The sequence below is a fragment of the Paracoccidioides brasiliensis genome (genome assembly GCF_000150735.1).
Source record: "Paracoccidioides brasiliensis Pb18 unplaced genomic scaffold supercont2.8, whole genome shotgun sequence".
NCBI classification, from domain to species: Eukaryota; Fungi; Ascomycota; class Eurotiomycetes; order Onygenales; family Ajellomycetaceae; genus Paracoccidioides; species Paracoccidioides brasiliensis.
The window spans coordinates 499,715-516,188 of NW_011371365.1; the positions used below are offsets into that span (position 1 = coordinate 499,715).

Genomic DNA, 16,474 nt, shown 5'->3' on the forward strand with positions numbered 1-16,474 from the left:
CAAAACATAATTCAAAAAACCCACCATTTGTAAAAAGAAGTTCCCAGAGCAGTTTGCCGTAACTCTTCCCCACGACAAATCCATCGTCCCCATAAACCCAGATTCCATGTATGCATAACGAGTAATGAGAAATCTAGGCGACCACCGCCGTAACCGTAAGAAAAAAAATAATAAATAACCCTCTATGGCGCGAACGTCCATCCACCATTCTTCTTCAGCCGTTCCCTCTGCTCGATATCCCACTTAATTTCAGCCTGCGTCAAACCGTCCGGACCACCCCAGTTAGCACTACTAGTCCGATCGCGGAACCGTTTCAAACGGTCCTTGTTATCCTTGAAGATCTCCTCCATATGCAGCGGCGCAGATGGCCCAAACACTTGGGCTCCATCCTGCCCTTCCTGGCTAATGAGGATGTTAGTTAGGTTTTCGGGTTTAGCCCAGTCGGGAACATTGTAGGGTTCCGCATCCGAGTCCTCGTCTTCGCTGTCTGTAAGTATTTCAGGAAGTTTTATGCTGTCGCCGTTGGGATAGGCAGGGGAAGATTTGAGGGATATCTGGGGTTTCTGGGAGCCCTGCCCGGGTGTCTTGTGGGACATGGCGTGTGGTGGGTTTGAGTTATCGGCAAACGGGATTTTGCCGCTGGCAAACTTAGACATTTCCAACGGGTGACCGTTTCTATGCGGCTGTTGCTGTATTGGCACAGCACCCTGGGGGGCGCGGGAAGCTGGAGGGTTCTTGAAAATGGCTTGGCCGCCCTGGTTGTACATCTGAAGCTTTGAAACCTCCTATCCAATGTCAGAACAATCTATATTTTGAAAGGAAACCACGTACCTTGCGGACATTAGATTGGCGGATCGGAGGTGCCATTGCCGGTCGAACTGGCGGTTCAGCAATTACACTCTCATCATCTGTCTTCCGTCGTTTGCCATCCGCCTGGTGCACAGCTGCTCCGACTTTCCCGGTAACTGGACGCCCTGAACTTTCATCTTCTAATACTCTCTTCGGAGGCTTGGCGGGATTGGGATGTGGGTAGTTCATTGGTCGAGCTTGCCCTTGCACACTATTTAGTCTTGGACCTTTTAAGGATGATATATCTTTCCGCTGGTTCCCATGCAATCCGGATTTTTCTTGATGAATGGTGGAGCCCTGTAAAACCCTTCCAATTAGCAATCATAGAGCGAAGGACGATGAGAAAATCAAACCCACCAGATCATTGGCAGGTGTTGGCTGCTGGTTGCGCTGCTGCTCCAATTTCCTTGCATTCTCTAGTCGCCGCTTTTCGATTGCTTGTTTGTGGGCAAGTTTTTTCGGATCTTCTGGTACCGATCGCTCCCGTTCCCGTCGGTCAGCCTCAGCCCAACCAGTCTGTTCTTGTCGACGCGCTTCTTCCTGTTGTTGGGCTACCCGCATGCGTTCGGCTTCCCGACGCTGTTCTAACTTTCGTTGGGCTTCACGCTGCTCCTGGAGGATCTCAATTAGCGGCTATCAGGCATCAAAATTTGCTAGTTACTTGCCTCTTTTTTCTCGGAAGCCTGGGCAGCTTTCGATTTCGAGTTTATCATAGAAGTGGAACTCTTGAAGCTACTGGTAGACGAATTCGCATGAATTGACGGTTGGCTTCCTTTTTTATTAACAGCCGACAAGAGTGCCTTTGGGGCTGGAGGCGGGCCCGGAGTTGCATCTGGGGCAATGGACGAGAGAGAGGAATTGGTCAATGGAATGCGCTGAGAAAGAGTTCCAACACGAATAGACACAGGCTGCGGTTTTGGTTTCTGGGCTTCTCTAGTAGGCCTCAATGGCCGCCGGCTTTCATTCTGTTTAGGATGATGCTGGGGCTTCGCAGGAACAGCAAATTTATGCTCCTCTTCCTGGGTTTGTTCGGCTTCACGTAAAGACTGCTGCGTTGGAGGTCTTCTGGGACTAGATTTCATCGCATGGGTCGCTGGGGTTGCCACAGTCTCTTCAGATTTTGGAAGTGCTTGGTGTTGCGACACATCCTTGATCATGGTTGTCTTTTGTTGCCTCTCCTGCTCCCTAGCTTTTTGCAATTGTTCCTCAATGCGCTCCATATCCTGGCGCTCTTTCTCCTTTCGCTTCTCCTCCCTCTCTGTAGAACTTCGCGTCCGTCGACCTTCCTGGAATATAGGGCTTTGGATAGCAGCAGGCTGTGGGGCTTGTGTGAAATTCTCTTGAAGATTTGGGTAGAGGTTAGCTTGTGTACGGATTGGGGTAGGAGAGAATGTTTCCATTTTTGCAGCTGCAGAAACACCGGCGCTGCTTGTAAATAAACTTTTTGCGGTTTTCATGATGGATTGTAGTTTAGATTTGGAGGCACTTAGAGGACCATCATCCCTTCTTGGAGAGGAGACAGGCGTAAGAGATGCCCGGTTGGATGTGGCTCTCTGAAGGCCGATAGTGTTGGCCCTTGGAGAAGTAATTACCGAAGTTGAAGCCGATTTTGTGTGGTAAATGCCAGAGATGCCAACAGGCTTCAAGCCAGGAGAACGTCTCTCCGGCGATTTACTATACATAATCCTGGATATCCTCTCCTCTTGAGTTTGGACACGGGGAAGTTGCTGTGGAGATTCCGCTATTGGCTCTCCTGCGGACTGTGGCTGCTGAAAATGCTGCGGTGATCTTGGTGGTGCTGTTCGGTTATCGCATACTTGAGGCTCTACGGGTGATGGCTTTCTTGGTTTATCGGCAACAGGATCAACCTGTGACAATAACTCGGGATATGACACTTGAGAAGGAGCAATGGGAGCAGGGGCTGGAATCGATTTGGTATTCCTTGAGGGCTGTGACTTGCCGAGCATGTTGATCTTCTCGTGCAGGAGCTGCGTGGATGACTTATGATGAAGATTTGTAGCCTTTGTACCGAGATCGGATTCATCAGGCAGAAAAGCAGGAGCACGTTCTTCCTCAGGCGTCGTGTTGTCCCCAGTATTCCCTCGTTTGTCTTGTTCCTCCGGTGAAATTTGGGTAATTCTTGCACCGCCAGTTTGGCGTCCAAAATAACCTCCTGGAATTGATTTGGAGGGATCAATATGGCTGATTCTAGACATTCTAGCTCCTCCTATGCTTCGTTTTGTTGTCAGTGGCTCCCGAGCCGGTAGGGACGCGAAGCTCAAGCTACTTTTACGAACAGGAGGGCGGTCTGGAGTTGAGCCATCAGAAGGCGATCCAATATCATCAAAGTTATGATCAAGGGCGGCATCGTGTACGTCAGAATCTGGCTCAATTGTGTTGGCTGTTTCAGGTGGTGCGAAATCAAATATTGCTGGTAGTTGGACTGACTCCTGGGATGGCTGCGGAGACGCGCTGAGAGGTTGCTTAGAAACAGAAATTGGTGGAGATTTACAATCATCAGTCTCCAATGGTTCCACTGTGCTGCTCTCTTTACTTGGCACAACTTCTCTAGCTGAGTGAAAAGAAGCATCGGTTGTACGCCGGTCAACGGATGGACTGATATCATTGCGGTCGCGAGGGACTACAATGGTTGAGTCTTCCAGAGGCTGAGCAGCGGTTTCTAGTTCGAACTCCGGATCCCGCTCTGGTTCCGGTGATCTCTCTGGTTCTAACGCTGCTTCCGGCTTTGTTTCTTCTCCCTTCGGTTCTTGTTCAGTAGTACTCCCGGGTTCTTTCTGTGGTTGTGAATAGACCAAATCCATTTCATCATCATCTGCGATTTCATCCTCGTGAGCCATGTCATGATACCCGGAGTGATATCCCGAGTCTGCGATGGAATTAAGGATTGGATTTTGAATTTGCACTGGCGATGAGTACTTTGGATGTTCATTGGGAGATGGTTTGCGAGATAATTTCGCGATTTCCTGATTAAATCTGCTGGGGGGCCCAGAACTGTTCCGCACATTCTGTCCTGCCGCAAATATATCGCTCAAGGGCTACGGAGGGGTCAGCAACTGAATAACATAATAACACACCCCCCACAGATGTGTCGCACACTGCATAAGCAGGTAGTCATATGACGAAGGGGATACTTACAACCCGGCCTTCTCGTGGGGTCTGATGCTTCCTTACAGTTCGTGGAGTCTTCCCTCGTAACTTTCCTGGGGTCTTAAAAATCTCCGTGACGTTGCTATCCACGCTAGTTAGCCGTTGTGTGTTGGCACATTCAAATATATATATATATATATATGTATGTATGTATATATGTCCGCGATCAATCATGATTTTTGGGAGGGGGAGGTGGTTGGATTGTATAGAGTCGTACAGTTGGCTCCTATTGAAGATCTCGGCCATGTGCTCGTTCAACCAATCCATCTCATGCTGGGCGGGATACTCGATTTCCTCCATTTCCAGGGAGACCAGAAGATCTATATTCTCCCTCTCGGTGGCAATCCAAGCAGACGAGCCCACGGCCCTCCGCGCCTTCGTGCCTGTAGAGGCCATTTTTCGATGTAAACAACGCGACTTTAACGGATGTATGGTGGACGCGTCGAGCCTCTAACCAAGTGCTGAAATCGGACTCTACTAGGCCAAATAGCCTATTGTAGAGGGGGAGGTACCTGGAGCAGCTAACTGTAATTGCATTGGTGAAGCATTGGATGTTGCGGGGGTTTGATCTGGTGGTTGATTGTTGTCGTTGATGTTGTTGATGTTGGATGTTCCCAGAGAGAGAGCCGCCACCAAAAATAGACTTCCAGCTGACTAAGCCCTCGGAACCGCGCTAACTAATAACCAGTTAACCAAGGCAGGGGACGTACCGCGCTCCTCGGAAACTCTAACCCTAACCCTAAGCATTGGCTTCGGCTGAACTCCGCGAGCAACTGGAAGATCCCGAGATTTGTTGATCTGTTGTTAGATACGGTATATAAAACGCGTGGATCCTCGAATTCTTCCTCCAGCCATTCGGGCATCATCCAGCACCCACTGAGCTCCATTGGCCTCCACCTGGTGTTTGTAACCAGGGCACGTTAGACTAATTTCGACCTGCGCATGAATATAACTGAAGCTTATGCTCGCTCCCTCTCTTCGGAACATGCCCGAATCGGCATAACGTTTGGTATCTGATGCTCTCGGGAGTATCTCTATTTAACCACCCAGAGCTGCTGCGTGTATATATGATATATTACCCACATGTAGCTTATAACTAACCGGTGAACTGCCTATTTACTCGGGGGGGTTTTTTTTTTTCTTTCTTTTTTTCGTGGCGGTTGCCATCCTACTCCATTGTCTAAAAAAGAAGATATATAACTCTGTAGAGAGGTGTCCCAGCTCCAACCAAGTTAATTAACTGATTGAGTGTCGCTATTTTCTTCTTATTTGTCTGCTCTTCTTCTCTATACATTATTGGGTTCAGCAAATAACATGACGTCGCGTCTCTTCTACCGCTCCCTATTGGGCCACATCCATCGACAAATACCCAAACATTCTCGAACTGCGGTCCGGCAATGTGTGCAAGAAAGATCATTCTCCGCCTCCCCATCAAGTAGAATAATGGAATTGAACTGCTTTTCACAAAATCAACTGATGGTCCGAGATGCCATCGCGAAGATATGCTCTACTTTTCCTGATGTGCGTTGTCTTACTTTTCTTGCTTATCATTTAACCCTTTGGCAAATATATATGTCTTTGGGGAAAATTAAACACCCAAATTAACACAAATTTCTACAGGAGTATTGGGCTGAGCGTGACGAGTCGGGGGAATATCCCCACGAGCTACACGCGGCACTGGCAAAGGATGGCTGGATTGGAATCGCCCTCCCTGAAGAACTGGGAGGTGCCGGCCTCGGCATATCAGAAGCCACAATGATGCTGCAGACGATTGCGCAGTATGTTGATGTTTAGTTTTATCACTGTTGATTTTAAGTATCAGCAACACACTGGAACAAGGTTTTTTCTAATAAAATCAGGAGCGGTGCTGGCCTTGCTGGCGCGCAATCAATACATGCCAATGTCTATGCTACTCAGGTATTTACATACCGCTGCCATGCTCATCCTCCACTTGGTAGTTGATGCTAACAAGAGTCACCTTTGTCTAGCCAATTGCCAAATTTGCCACCGCCGAACAAAGACAGCGTATGCTGCCCAAGTTGATTGTTGGAGAATACCGAATTTGCTTTGGCGTGTGAGAAACAAATATCCATCCAAAAAAACTTAAAGGCAAAATTTTCGTTGCAAAACAGCCTGACCATGAAAACAAATATCAGAACGGAGCCAAACACCGGGCTCGATACTTTGAAACTCCGAACGGAGGCAATTAAGGACGGTGACTCGTACAGAGTCTCCGGACAGAAAATGTATGATGAACCACTCAGCGGCCAAACTAACTCTCCATATCAACCCCTCTCCCTTCTCCCCACACGTCCCGACAGAATCCAAAAAAATAAAAAAACAGATAAAAAAAAAAAAAAAAAGCTAAACTAAATCCCCCATTCAGATGGATATCCTCCGCCCAAGTCGCCAAACGGATGGTCCTGCTTGCCCGCACCACACCTCTAGAGCAAGTCAAGAAACCATCCGAGGGCCTGTCACTCTTCTTCATAGACTTTGACAAAGATGCTCCCGGCCTGGACCTGCGCAAGATCAAAAAGATGGGCGGCCGCGCCGTCGACGCCAACGAGGTTTTCTTCGATAACTACCGCATCACCGCAGATACCTTAATTGGCAACGAGGGTGACGGATTTAAAATCGTAAGCCTTTTCCTTTCTTTCCCTTGCACGTGGATACTATTCTATCCACACGTACCCCTACGACACAAAATCTAACTGTCTCGTTCCCCTTTCGTCCTCGTTTCCCGTTGCTTCCAGGTTCTATACGGCATGAACGCAGAACGCTGTCTTCTGGCTGGTGAAGCATTGGGCCTCGGGTACATTGCGCTTGAAAAAGCAGCCAAATACGCCAAGGAGCGCGTTGTCTTTGGACGGCCCATCGGGCAGAACCAGGGCATCGCACACCCGCTCGCGGACGCCTATATGAAACTCGAGGCGGCCAAGCTGGCCACGTACCATGCTACGAAACTGTATGACGCGAGCAGGACGGATCCAACCATTACGCAGAAGGCAGTTGGAGTTGCCTGTAATTCCGCTAAGTATTTGGCTGCTGAGGCGGCTTTTACGGCATGTGAGAGGGCAGTGAGTATAATTGCATTTGACAAAGCTATTCCTATTTTTATTTATTTTATTTATTTATTTATTTACTTATTTTTAACTAACACGGGATTACCTGGTCAGGTTCTTGCGCATGGGGGGATGGGGTACGCACAGGAGTTTCATGTGGAGCGGTATCTGAGGGAATGTTTTGTGCCGCGAATTGCGCCTGTCAGCCGGGTGAGTATTTGCTATTGTCGTGATATGATGAGTTAACTATCTCTTTGGATTTCTATAAGGTAACTAACTGTCTGCTTCAGGAAATGATCATGAACTATGTCAGTGAGAAGGTGCTGGATCTGCCACGCAGCTATTAATTTGCATTTTTCTAAGAATTGGGTTAACTAGCGGAGTAGCACAATGATTTCTGTTCTGTAGATATCCGTTTTTGTCATCTTTACTTACTACATGATTATGTATTTTGTTTATTCCGTTGAAATTGTTGGATGGAATGGAGCTTATTTGTTTTGTTGCCACACGTAACTAGTAACTAACGATAACCGTGTAAAATAGAAATATTTTTCATCATCTTTGTTCATATTGCAGAAACAATTGCCGTATTCTTTCTTGGCTTTGAAATATTGGAAGTGTCGCGTGCAAAGAGGCAGCAGTGTATCTAAAAGTTGTTAAACAACTTGATCATGGAGCAGTCCATAGTAAATATTTGGTTAAATCCTGGAGAGTAAACTTCAGCAGTTCAAGGAAAAATGAATGTATCAGATTAACTGGAATTTGTTTAGATAGTTGTATTCGATACATCTGTAAATCCAAATCTATGCATATTTATTCACTGGTTCTTTTCCCTGTCAGTAGCCAAAGAACCCAAAACTTGCTTTGCTAGCATCTCTTCGGGTTCTGACGTTTCCTTGTCCTTCCACCAAATAACGTCAGCTCTTGAAATATTTATCCGCCAAACAACAACCAAACAACCAAACAACCATCGTCAACAATCAACTTCACTTCTTCACCATCCACCTACATCCAACAGCATCCAGCTGCATTTCACAACTGGTCCATTTGTATCCTCTTCTTTGCCGGTATCCATCTACAATCTCCTCCACCGTCCAGCTATCCACTAAATACTGTACCTGTCAATATTCTCTACCTACATATATCCGTGAAAACCGGATTCTGTCCTCATGGCTAAGGAATCGTCCCTCTTGGGCAGAACACCTCATACAGGTAATTCCAGTCCCTATGCATCCTCTATCTAACTCTCTAGTCGGCGCAGAACTGCCTGTCTTCTTCGTTTGTTGGTTTGTAAATAGTGAGGTGAGTCTCCGTTCAGACGACCCTTTGTCTATTAATCCTTGCTATACAATCAGGAAAACCAAATCACTGACGCTGTGTCCAATATCTCGTATGTAGTCCAACCTCAATTATCCTCTCTTCTTGAATCTGCCGTTATACGGGAACAGCATCCTCACACATCATCTATCTCTCCCTTTAGGATCAAGATTGTTGCTATACATTGTTAAGAAACGTACTCTAACAGAGGTATGGACATAGTATTCTTCTGGAAATCCCGCATATTATATTCCATGCTAATTGCATCTCGCATCGTTATAGACATCTTCCCTCCCGCCATATAGGAACTCTCAAGGGTAAAACCAATGGAGCCGCCGAAACCACCCTTACTGGACAGCCCTTGACTCGTATGTTTTGTGCTAAATCCAAACTACACCTGAAACGGAGAAAATAAGATCGAAAAGAAGGGATCATGAAACACGGGGAAATTAGCTAATGCCAGTAAATTTCCCAGATTATCATTCGCATATCTACAGCCTCTTGAGTGTTAGTTTCGCCCTTTTCCCCATTTCCCAGTCATGAATGCTTTCAAAATGGCTGATAAACAATTCCAGTGGGAACGCCCTCGGGCAACCGCCTTCTCCTTTGCATCCATCATCAGTCTGATTATTGCCGCCCGATACCTCCCTTTGCTGCGATGGATCTTCAAGTTTACTTATCTGTCTCTTGGATGTGAGAGAACCTTCTGAATTTCTCTTCAATAAAGAAGTCATCTAACACCTCAACTTAATATCTAGTCACCGTTGCCCTAGAAATTGTTGGAAAGGTTCTCCTCTCCCGTGGCTTGGCCAGCTCCTCCCGCCCCCGCAAATACTACACTATCCCTAAGGATACCATGGAAAGCATCCTGGAGGACCTCGAGCAGTTGATGGATTTCTTCCTCATTGAGTTCCAGCGCATCCTCTTCGCGGAAAATCTCTCATATACTATTGCTGTAGGTTTCTTTGTCATCACATTTGTCCTTCCACTGTTTCTTAACTAACCTTTTTTTCCTCTTTCGAATCATCAGGCTTTCGCCGCTGCGCTGACCTCCTACTGGCTCGTTCGCTTTCTACCCCTGTGGGGATTGGCCCTTACCATGGTCTCCACAGCTTACTTGGGACCTTTGGTCTACATCAACAACAAGGAGCTCATTGACACCCAGATCAACCGGATTCAGGAAATAGTCAATAACCAAGCGACCCAAGTCAAGGAGATGGCTGGCCAGCAGACCGCTCATGCTACTGATATCGTCAAGCAGTACGTTGGCGACTATCGTGCCAAAGCAAATGAATATATAGGTTCTTCCCGCATCTCCGTCCCCCGCGTCGAGCAAATCTCTCCATCTCCCGTGCAGCCTAAACCTGCTTCAGAGCGTGCTACTGAACCTGTTAAACCTACCGTTAACCCCGTTCCCAAAGCTATATCAAAACAGTTCGAGGATGTGAATTTCCCTGTCGCACCTCGCGAAGAGCCTTTGGTAGATACAACAATTGAGCATGCTGCACCGGAACCAAGGGAGCAGAAAGTGGAGGAACCCCTTCTAGCATAAATTTTCCAAACTAGGGTAACAAATCCCATCCGATTTGCCATGGCATGCCGTTGAACAGAAGGACAAGAAAAGAGAAGGGTCTACGGTCTTGACCCCTTACCATGGTGAGACTTGGGGGTAAAATCCCATTTTGTGCAATTCGTGTTAATATGTTCATGATCAAAAGTTGCTTTGTTGGTTTGTGTTAATGTCAGCTTGTTTTTACCCTCTTTTATATTTATTATTTTTGTCCCTTTCCATATTTTCGCCTTGGGTAAATAGTCAACAACGCATGGCTGTGGTGTTTGGATTTACTGTGGAGGGAACTCAAATCGCCCTTGACTCATTCAAACCCTACTCCAAACCTCCCAATTTCGAATGCTTCCCGTCTCATCCGCTCGAGGTTATCCTTTTGTTTAGTCATAAAATATGCATCCTTCAGTAAGAAGTCTCTCTGGCAATGGTTAAAGAAAGGAGGCAGTGAGAGATTTACAAAAATCAATGGGAAGACGAATGCGATGCAGCAACACATTTATGGGGCAGAATACTGCATAGTTCTTCGTCCTTCTCTCTATGTTCTTTTTAACCCTTTTTAATTATCTGCGGCTGCTTCCTTGCCTGTTGTTTTGCATCATATTTTCCTTTTGGTCTCCGGATTCATGTACTTTTCCTCTTAACACCCTTTCCATTTGCGTGTGTTCTTCATAGCCAGGACCGACTTTTACCATCTTTCTTCGGCATCTTTTCGTAACTTTGTCGCATCGAAATTATTTTAATCGAAATCGGCATGTAGTTTTATTGCTGGTCTGTCTTTCACCCTCCTGCTTGTTTCATTGTTTCCTTGATATCTTCGACCTTATTGATTGATTGTTACAAAAAATTGAACCCCATTTCATTCGACTGTGTGTTTTCTCTTGCAATGGATTTCCCGTTCACTTCATCAATATTTATCCCATATTTTCTCTTAATGTCTCCGCTCCGATGGGGCACGCCCATACCGACATTAACGCTCGCGTTGACGAACATATTACCGCGTTTCATCATCAGCAGCGCTGCGTTCGTCGGTACCGTTTTCGAGACTCTTAGCTTTTGGTTGCCACCAATTTCTAGTAGTTGGGATGACGTTTTATGTCAGTTTGGCGGGAGGGTATACAGGCTTGAATCAGCCGTCATAATTTATTCGGAACATATTAATCTCGTTTGCAAAGGAATATCTTCAGTCAAGTTCTAATTGTTTAGTTCTCTTCTTGGTATTGGGAAGAGGAGATAAACAGAAGCGTTGCTTTCTTTTACCATGACTCTTACTCTTGCTTGATTTCATTTCGGAATTCTTCCGGCCCCTCAAGTTGAAGCCAACTCTCTTCCTGTCTTCCTGCTATTGTCGATTGTTTTCACTTTTATGTGCGGAAAGATTGAATGCACATACATACGTCCCGATGATATGAGAATTGATTGAGAATGACAATGAGCGGCAAATATGCTTATCGACTGATCAGCATTTATGTCACATTGATTTTTCTTTCCACGCATCTCCTCTCACAACTCTCTCCTGCCTACGGATTTTGTTTCCTTAATTCAATCATATTTTAATATTACAATCTGCCGTGATTTTTCATGTGATACTAGCATTTTCACTTCTTGTTGTGCATCGTCAACCATCGCCAACTCCTTCGCATCACTTGCATAGTGTGGTGGGGGTTCCAGCTGCCAACCATGCTCTATCTACTACGTAATAATGCAGATATGCATCATCTCTATACATATCCGTATATGGGTTCTATGTCTATATGCACTTCTATGCAGGTATACCTGCAGGCTTGCCCCACATATCCGCTCGCGCCTAGCTACCATTCACATTTGATACTCATCCATGGCAATGGGAAGTCAAATTCATACGTATATGGCGGCCTCCCGAAGAGAGATTCAGCGAAATGACAACAATATAGAGAATTAAAGGTGAAAGATGGAAAAGTGATATGTATTGAATCTGCACTAGAAACTATCCTCCCTTAATATCCCCTACAAAATAAGCAAACGATCCTTAAAAACAAAGAAAAATGAACGCAGCGTTACACCATGACCAAAAAAAAGTATAAAAAAAAAATAAAAGAAAACCCAAGCAGAAAGAAAGAAAGAGGAAGAAAAGAAAAGAAAAGGAACGTTCTTATCAGAAAAAATTGACCAGCACCTCCGCTCATCTGGATAGCATTAACAGTGAAACGACACGCGCAAGAAACGAAACCAAAACATCAATCACCACCACAGCAAGTTCACATGTGATATAGCACTTTCAACTCTATTCTGCACCCCGTACACCCTCTTGCCCTCCATCACGTTCTCCCAACTGGTAATGTTTCAGGGGGAAAAAAACATCAATGAATGAAACAACCCCTAGAAAGCCGTAAGTTCTTCATGACCAGATCAAAACCCCTCAACTACGCATTCTCGTGGAAGTCCTATTTCTGTCTAGGCCGAAGCACGCCGCCTCTTCTGGTAGTCCGTGCTCACCACATCCTGCATATGCAGTCTCATAAGCATATACGCAGCCCTTGCATCGTTTGTGAGTGGTAACGGGGAGCTTCGCCGTTTGGCACGATAAGCTTCCTGCTTTTCTTTATCAGAGATATCAAATAATGAACCTCCAAACTCGCGTCTATGTTCGGTTTTGGGGTCAGCTTCAGCGCCGATGTCACGCTCGCCATCCTCATCGTTGCTCTCATTGTCCGTATCATGATGAGAGTCGTCTCGTGTTACTAGCTCCGCAGGCGAGCTGGCTGTTGAAACCTCAGACTTAGGCTCTGTCCCCAGGTCTGCATCTTGATGCATTTTATTTGCCCACTTTGAGCTATTATTCTGTAGGTTGTTAAGAGACGCGAGTATTTCATGGGGGGAGGGTATTTTGCACCGGAAAGTACCAGGAGTCCTAGGTGTGCTCGCTGGAGCGCAGATATTCATTCGCGGCTTTGACGGAGAGAGACACAATGCGTCGCTCGTGTCAGTGTCGATTATATATTCCCTATCCTCTCCAACCCCAGCTCCAAGTCCAACTCCCGCTTCTCGAGCAGGAGCAAGTTTTGGGCGAAGTTTTTTCTTGCTCCATCGGGTTGTGTTCGCAGTTGGCTGCCGGTAAGAGTCAAGGGGATTTTTTCTTGACATGACGTTGCGGCCTTCGAGGAGTCGATATTTTCTTGCCGAATTTGTAGCATCTCTCACAATAGAAGGGTCGATGACCATGCGGCCAAATCTAGAGTCCTCTGGGGGAATGCAAATGGACAGAAACTCAACGCCAAAAAGTGGTGTCAGGGCATAGCGGATTTTCCAGCAGAACGTGGCTGCGACTGCCTTGGCGGCCTCAAATGGCATCCAATACCCTGATGATGATCAGCGCTGCTAATACCAATATGATATAGAGAATTTCCTGACCTTGAGCTGCGAGTGCTCCCCCTGTAATACTATGACAGATTTCACGGAGGCCAGGGTTTGCGTTCAGCATCTTCGCTGGGGCTGTCTGTGAAGGCACCAGCGTGAGTTTTCAAAGAAGCGATAATCCTAAAGATTACGAGTGTACCTTTGAATAGTTATTGCATCTGAAGAGGGAGGTAGTTCGGACCAGACCGATGTTGTAGTCCCACATAACGGTGTACGTCTTCTCGTCACCAGGAACTTTGAACGTGTATTGAAACACTATGACCTGTCAGATCACGTAATAACCTCAAATATTCGTGGGACAAAGGACAACTAGAGTGAGAAATGAGAAGAACAGTGTTCATACCTTCAAAACTTTCCCGCCCAGTCTCCTCCAGAAATGATTTTTTTTCGCTGTTATACGGTATATGCCTCGGATACTCAATTATATGGCCCATGGGGTGAATCTGAAATTCTCTATGCGCTTCTGCAAGCTCTTTACTCTGATGCTCGCATGGAGGATATCTTAACTCCCCCCGTACTCTCCCCCTGGTGAAGACTGCTGCATCCTTCGAAATCTTCTGTTTCTTTTGCCTTGGAGGCGGTGACTGGCGGTAGTCTCTGGCAAACCGACTGGGGCACGGTGTGGGGAGTTGCTGACGATATCTCTCTCGCTTCTCGGGCTCAGGATTGAGGAGGGAAGCGATGGATGCCATGATAATGGAGGAAATACCGAAGCGAAATCGCCGTCTGGATTGAAATAACAAATTTCCGTTTAACCAGGCGGTGTCATGCGTTTCTCTAATGAGATGCTCCCAGACTGAAGAGACAAGATGAGAAATGGCAAGGGAGCTTGGGCCAGTGGCGGGACAACTGTGTAATTTCGAAAGCGAAAGAAAAGCATTGACAAACACTCAAACCACAAGCAAGGACGAGGGAGTAATTTAAAGCTGACTGGATTGGGCTGAAACAAGCAAATGAACTTCTCATCAGAGAATGATAAAAGGAGAGGGCAAACTGATCTGATCAGGAAGACAAGGCATAACGCAGATCGATGCATATAGTACTAAGAAAGCTTGTCGGCTTTTGGCATCATGACAGATGCTGAGAGTAAAGGGGTAAGAGCTCCTTTAGTCTACACCAGGCATATCCGGACCGATCCCTTTGTCAGAGTGTTCCGATTGCCCCCCGGGAGGGGGTTAGGGTTGGTGTCCGGCTGTCTTGTTTAGGCGCTAAACTGGCGGCAGATCTACCTGCTTGTTTGTAGTTGCTAGTAACCACTTAGCTTCCTGACTATATATCGAGGCAGGTTGGGCAAGCGGTGAACAAAATGAATATCCGGGTGTCAGGAAACACAGTGTGCATGTCTCAGAGGTATCACCCGAAAGAGAGTTCAACATCTCGCCTTGTCGCCAAGGGGCTCCTGATGTCGTCTGTTGGAAATAAAGTTCTGCTTCCATCAAACCCTGTAATCCTGTAACTAGCCACCAAATATTCTATCTTCTTCAACCGAGCTGTCTGGGGTCATGCAACACCCTTCCTGCGATCTTTATCGTCGGAGCGATAAAGAAAGAATCAAGACATATTGGTACACAGAAGAGCAGACCCTAATCAAAGGATAAGCATTAGCGTTCGTCCAGGCAAATTGCATCCAAGCTAGCCAGGAATGGGGCGCTCCCCATCGAGGCAAATCCGTTTCACTGACATCCTGCATTTACCCGCAAAACGGGTGAGGAGCGCCACCCATGTATTTCGCAGGTCTCTAGAATCTGGGCGCTTTTCGGGCACCTGTTCCCATGGCCAATGGAGACCTTAAACCTGCTCCAGGACCGCTGGATGGATGCCCTGCTGATATCCCCCGGCTTTTATCAGTGATTCACAAAAGAAAGGCATTGGATGCCCTAGTGATAAGGACGGTCATGAGGAGTAGACAATAAAGAGCAGTCAGGAATATAGCATGGAATGACATGAAGCTTAGAATTAGGGTCCTGCATTCCCCCATGTTTTACCTGTCGAACATTCCTCTCCGTGTTCATTTGATTCTCTATTTTGTTGCCACAGACAGATATTTTCTCGACTCAGACACCCCACCGCCAGAAGGGATGAAGAAGTTTAACCAGCATCACAGGAAGCCCTGTGAAGTTAGTTTAGACCGGATTTCAGAGGCAAGTTTAACCTAACTGAAAAGGTTGAGAATTATATCGGCAAAGTACATTTGGTACAGCTCGTGTTACGGGAAGCCGCTGGCAAGTCAGACTCGCTAGAAAAAGAAAATGGAAAGCTGGGAGAAAAGGAAGAAAGATTATTGGCCAGTGTATCGGAGAATAAACGAGAAGCGTGCGTAAGGATCCACTCAGAGAGCAGCTGTCATTTTGTTTGGGCATCGTATGTGGGGGGAATACACATGGTATCACAGGGAAGCTATATGCCATCCATGGCTTGTTAGAGAAAATCTCAGAATCATTTCTGAAGACTCGGGAAGATGTGGTACTGTCAAGGATATCGTTAATAAACGCCTGCCTGACAGCAATTGTGGGATTGTAATGGCCAACTGCCCAAGGCAGCCACCGAGAGATACCTTTTTTTTTTTTTTTTTTTTACAACTTTTCCTCGCGGACATTGGAACAATAGCTAAGCCAAACAGTTAGACATGCTCTGACAGCCTGATCGATGTTTTCCCCGCTGATAGACGGTAATAGTCAAACACAGCAACCCCTGGAGAAAGGCGGTAGAAGAATTCTTCCCGATCCATGTTGCTGATGCAGCTACCCGTGTGGTTCTTCAGGTACGGATCATCGTCTTAAGATGGCTGCAATAATGACCACTGAGAAGAAGGGCCAAGAAGATCACATAGGTAAATGCAAGTCATTGATTCGTCTCAAAGTTATACCCAGCCCTAACGGCAAACTGGGAGGGGGGGTGAATTGACTTGGTTTTCTTTGAAGCTGCTCTGACAATGTCATTATATTGGTAGGGATATGGGCCAAAGCTGCCGTTGAATGAATGACTTGCTTCCTCCCACGACCTTAGACTTAAAGAGATATTTCTTTATTGTAAATAAGCAAATAGCTGCTGTGTGGATTGTAAGAGGAAAGAGACATATTATGATGCTTGTTTGTGGTTGCGGACACACTCACCT

The 16,474-nt window shown here is 46.3% G+C and overlaps 4 protein-coding genes across 4 annotated transcripts; 2 read left to right on the forward strand and 2 right to left on the reverse strand.

Moving 5' to 3' along the window:
• Positions 1-182: 182 nt before the first annotated feature.
• On the reverse strand, positions 183-4,413 carry PADG_06334 (uncharacterized protein; the record flags this gene model as incomplete). The annotated part of the gene is made up of 6 exons (XM_010763393.1): positions 183-785; positions 832-1,146; positions 1,207-1,433; positions 1,511-3,905; positions 4,006-4,099; positions 4,235-4,413. The coding sequence occupies 6 exons, from the start codon at positions 4,411-4,413 to the stop codon at positions 183-185; spliced, it is 3,813 nt and encodes a 1,270-aa protein (XP_010761695.1).
• A 918-nt stretch (positions 4,414-5,331) lies between these two features.
• PADG_06335 (uncharacterized protein) lies at positions 5,332-7,429 on the forward strand (the record flags this gene model as incomplete). Its single annotated transcript, XM_010763394.1, has 9 exons — positions 5,332-5,538; positions 5,638-5,795; positions 5,877-5,934; positions 6,006-6,091; positions 6,174-6,263; positions 6,404-6,656; positions 6,774-7,097; positions 7,197-7,292; positions 7,373-7,429. The coding sequence occupies 9 exons, from the start codon at positions 5,332-5,334 to the stop codon at positions 7,427-7,429; spliced, it is 1,329 nt and encodes a 442-aa protein (XP_010761696.1).
• A 1,524-nt stretch (positions 7,430-8,953) lies between these two features.
• On the forward strand, positions 8,954-9,951 carry PADG_06336 (uncharacterized protein; the record flags this gene model as incomplete). Its single annotated transcript, XM_010763395.1, has 3 exons — positions 8,954-9,092; positions 9,158-9,354; positions 9,430-9,951. The coding sequence occupies 3 exons, from the start codon at positions 8,954-8,956 to the stop codon at positions 9,949-9,951; spliced, it is 858 nt and encodes a 285-aa protein (XP_010761697.1).
• A 2,445-nt stretch (positions 9,952-12,396) lies between these two features.
• PADG_06337 (uncharacterized protein) lies at positions 12,397-14,051 on the reverse strand (the record flags this gene model as incomplete). Its single annotated transcript, XM_010763555.1, has 4 exons — positions 12,397-13,301; positions 13,354-13,438; positions 13,499-13,614; positions 13,703-14,051. The coding sequence occupies 4 exons, from the start codon at positions 14,049-14,051 to the stop codon at positions 12,397-12,399; spliced, it is 1,455 nt and encodes a 484-aa protein (XP_010761857.1).
• Positions 14,052-16,474: the final 2,423 nt, after the last annotated feature.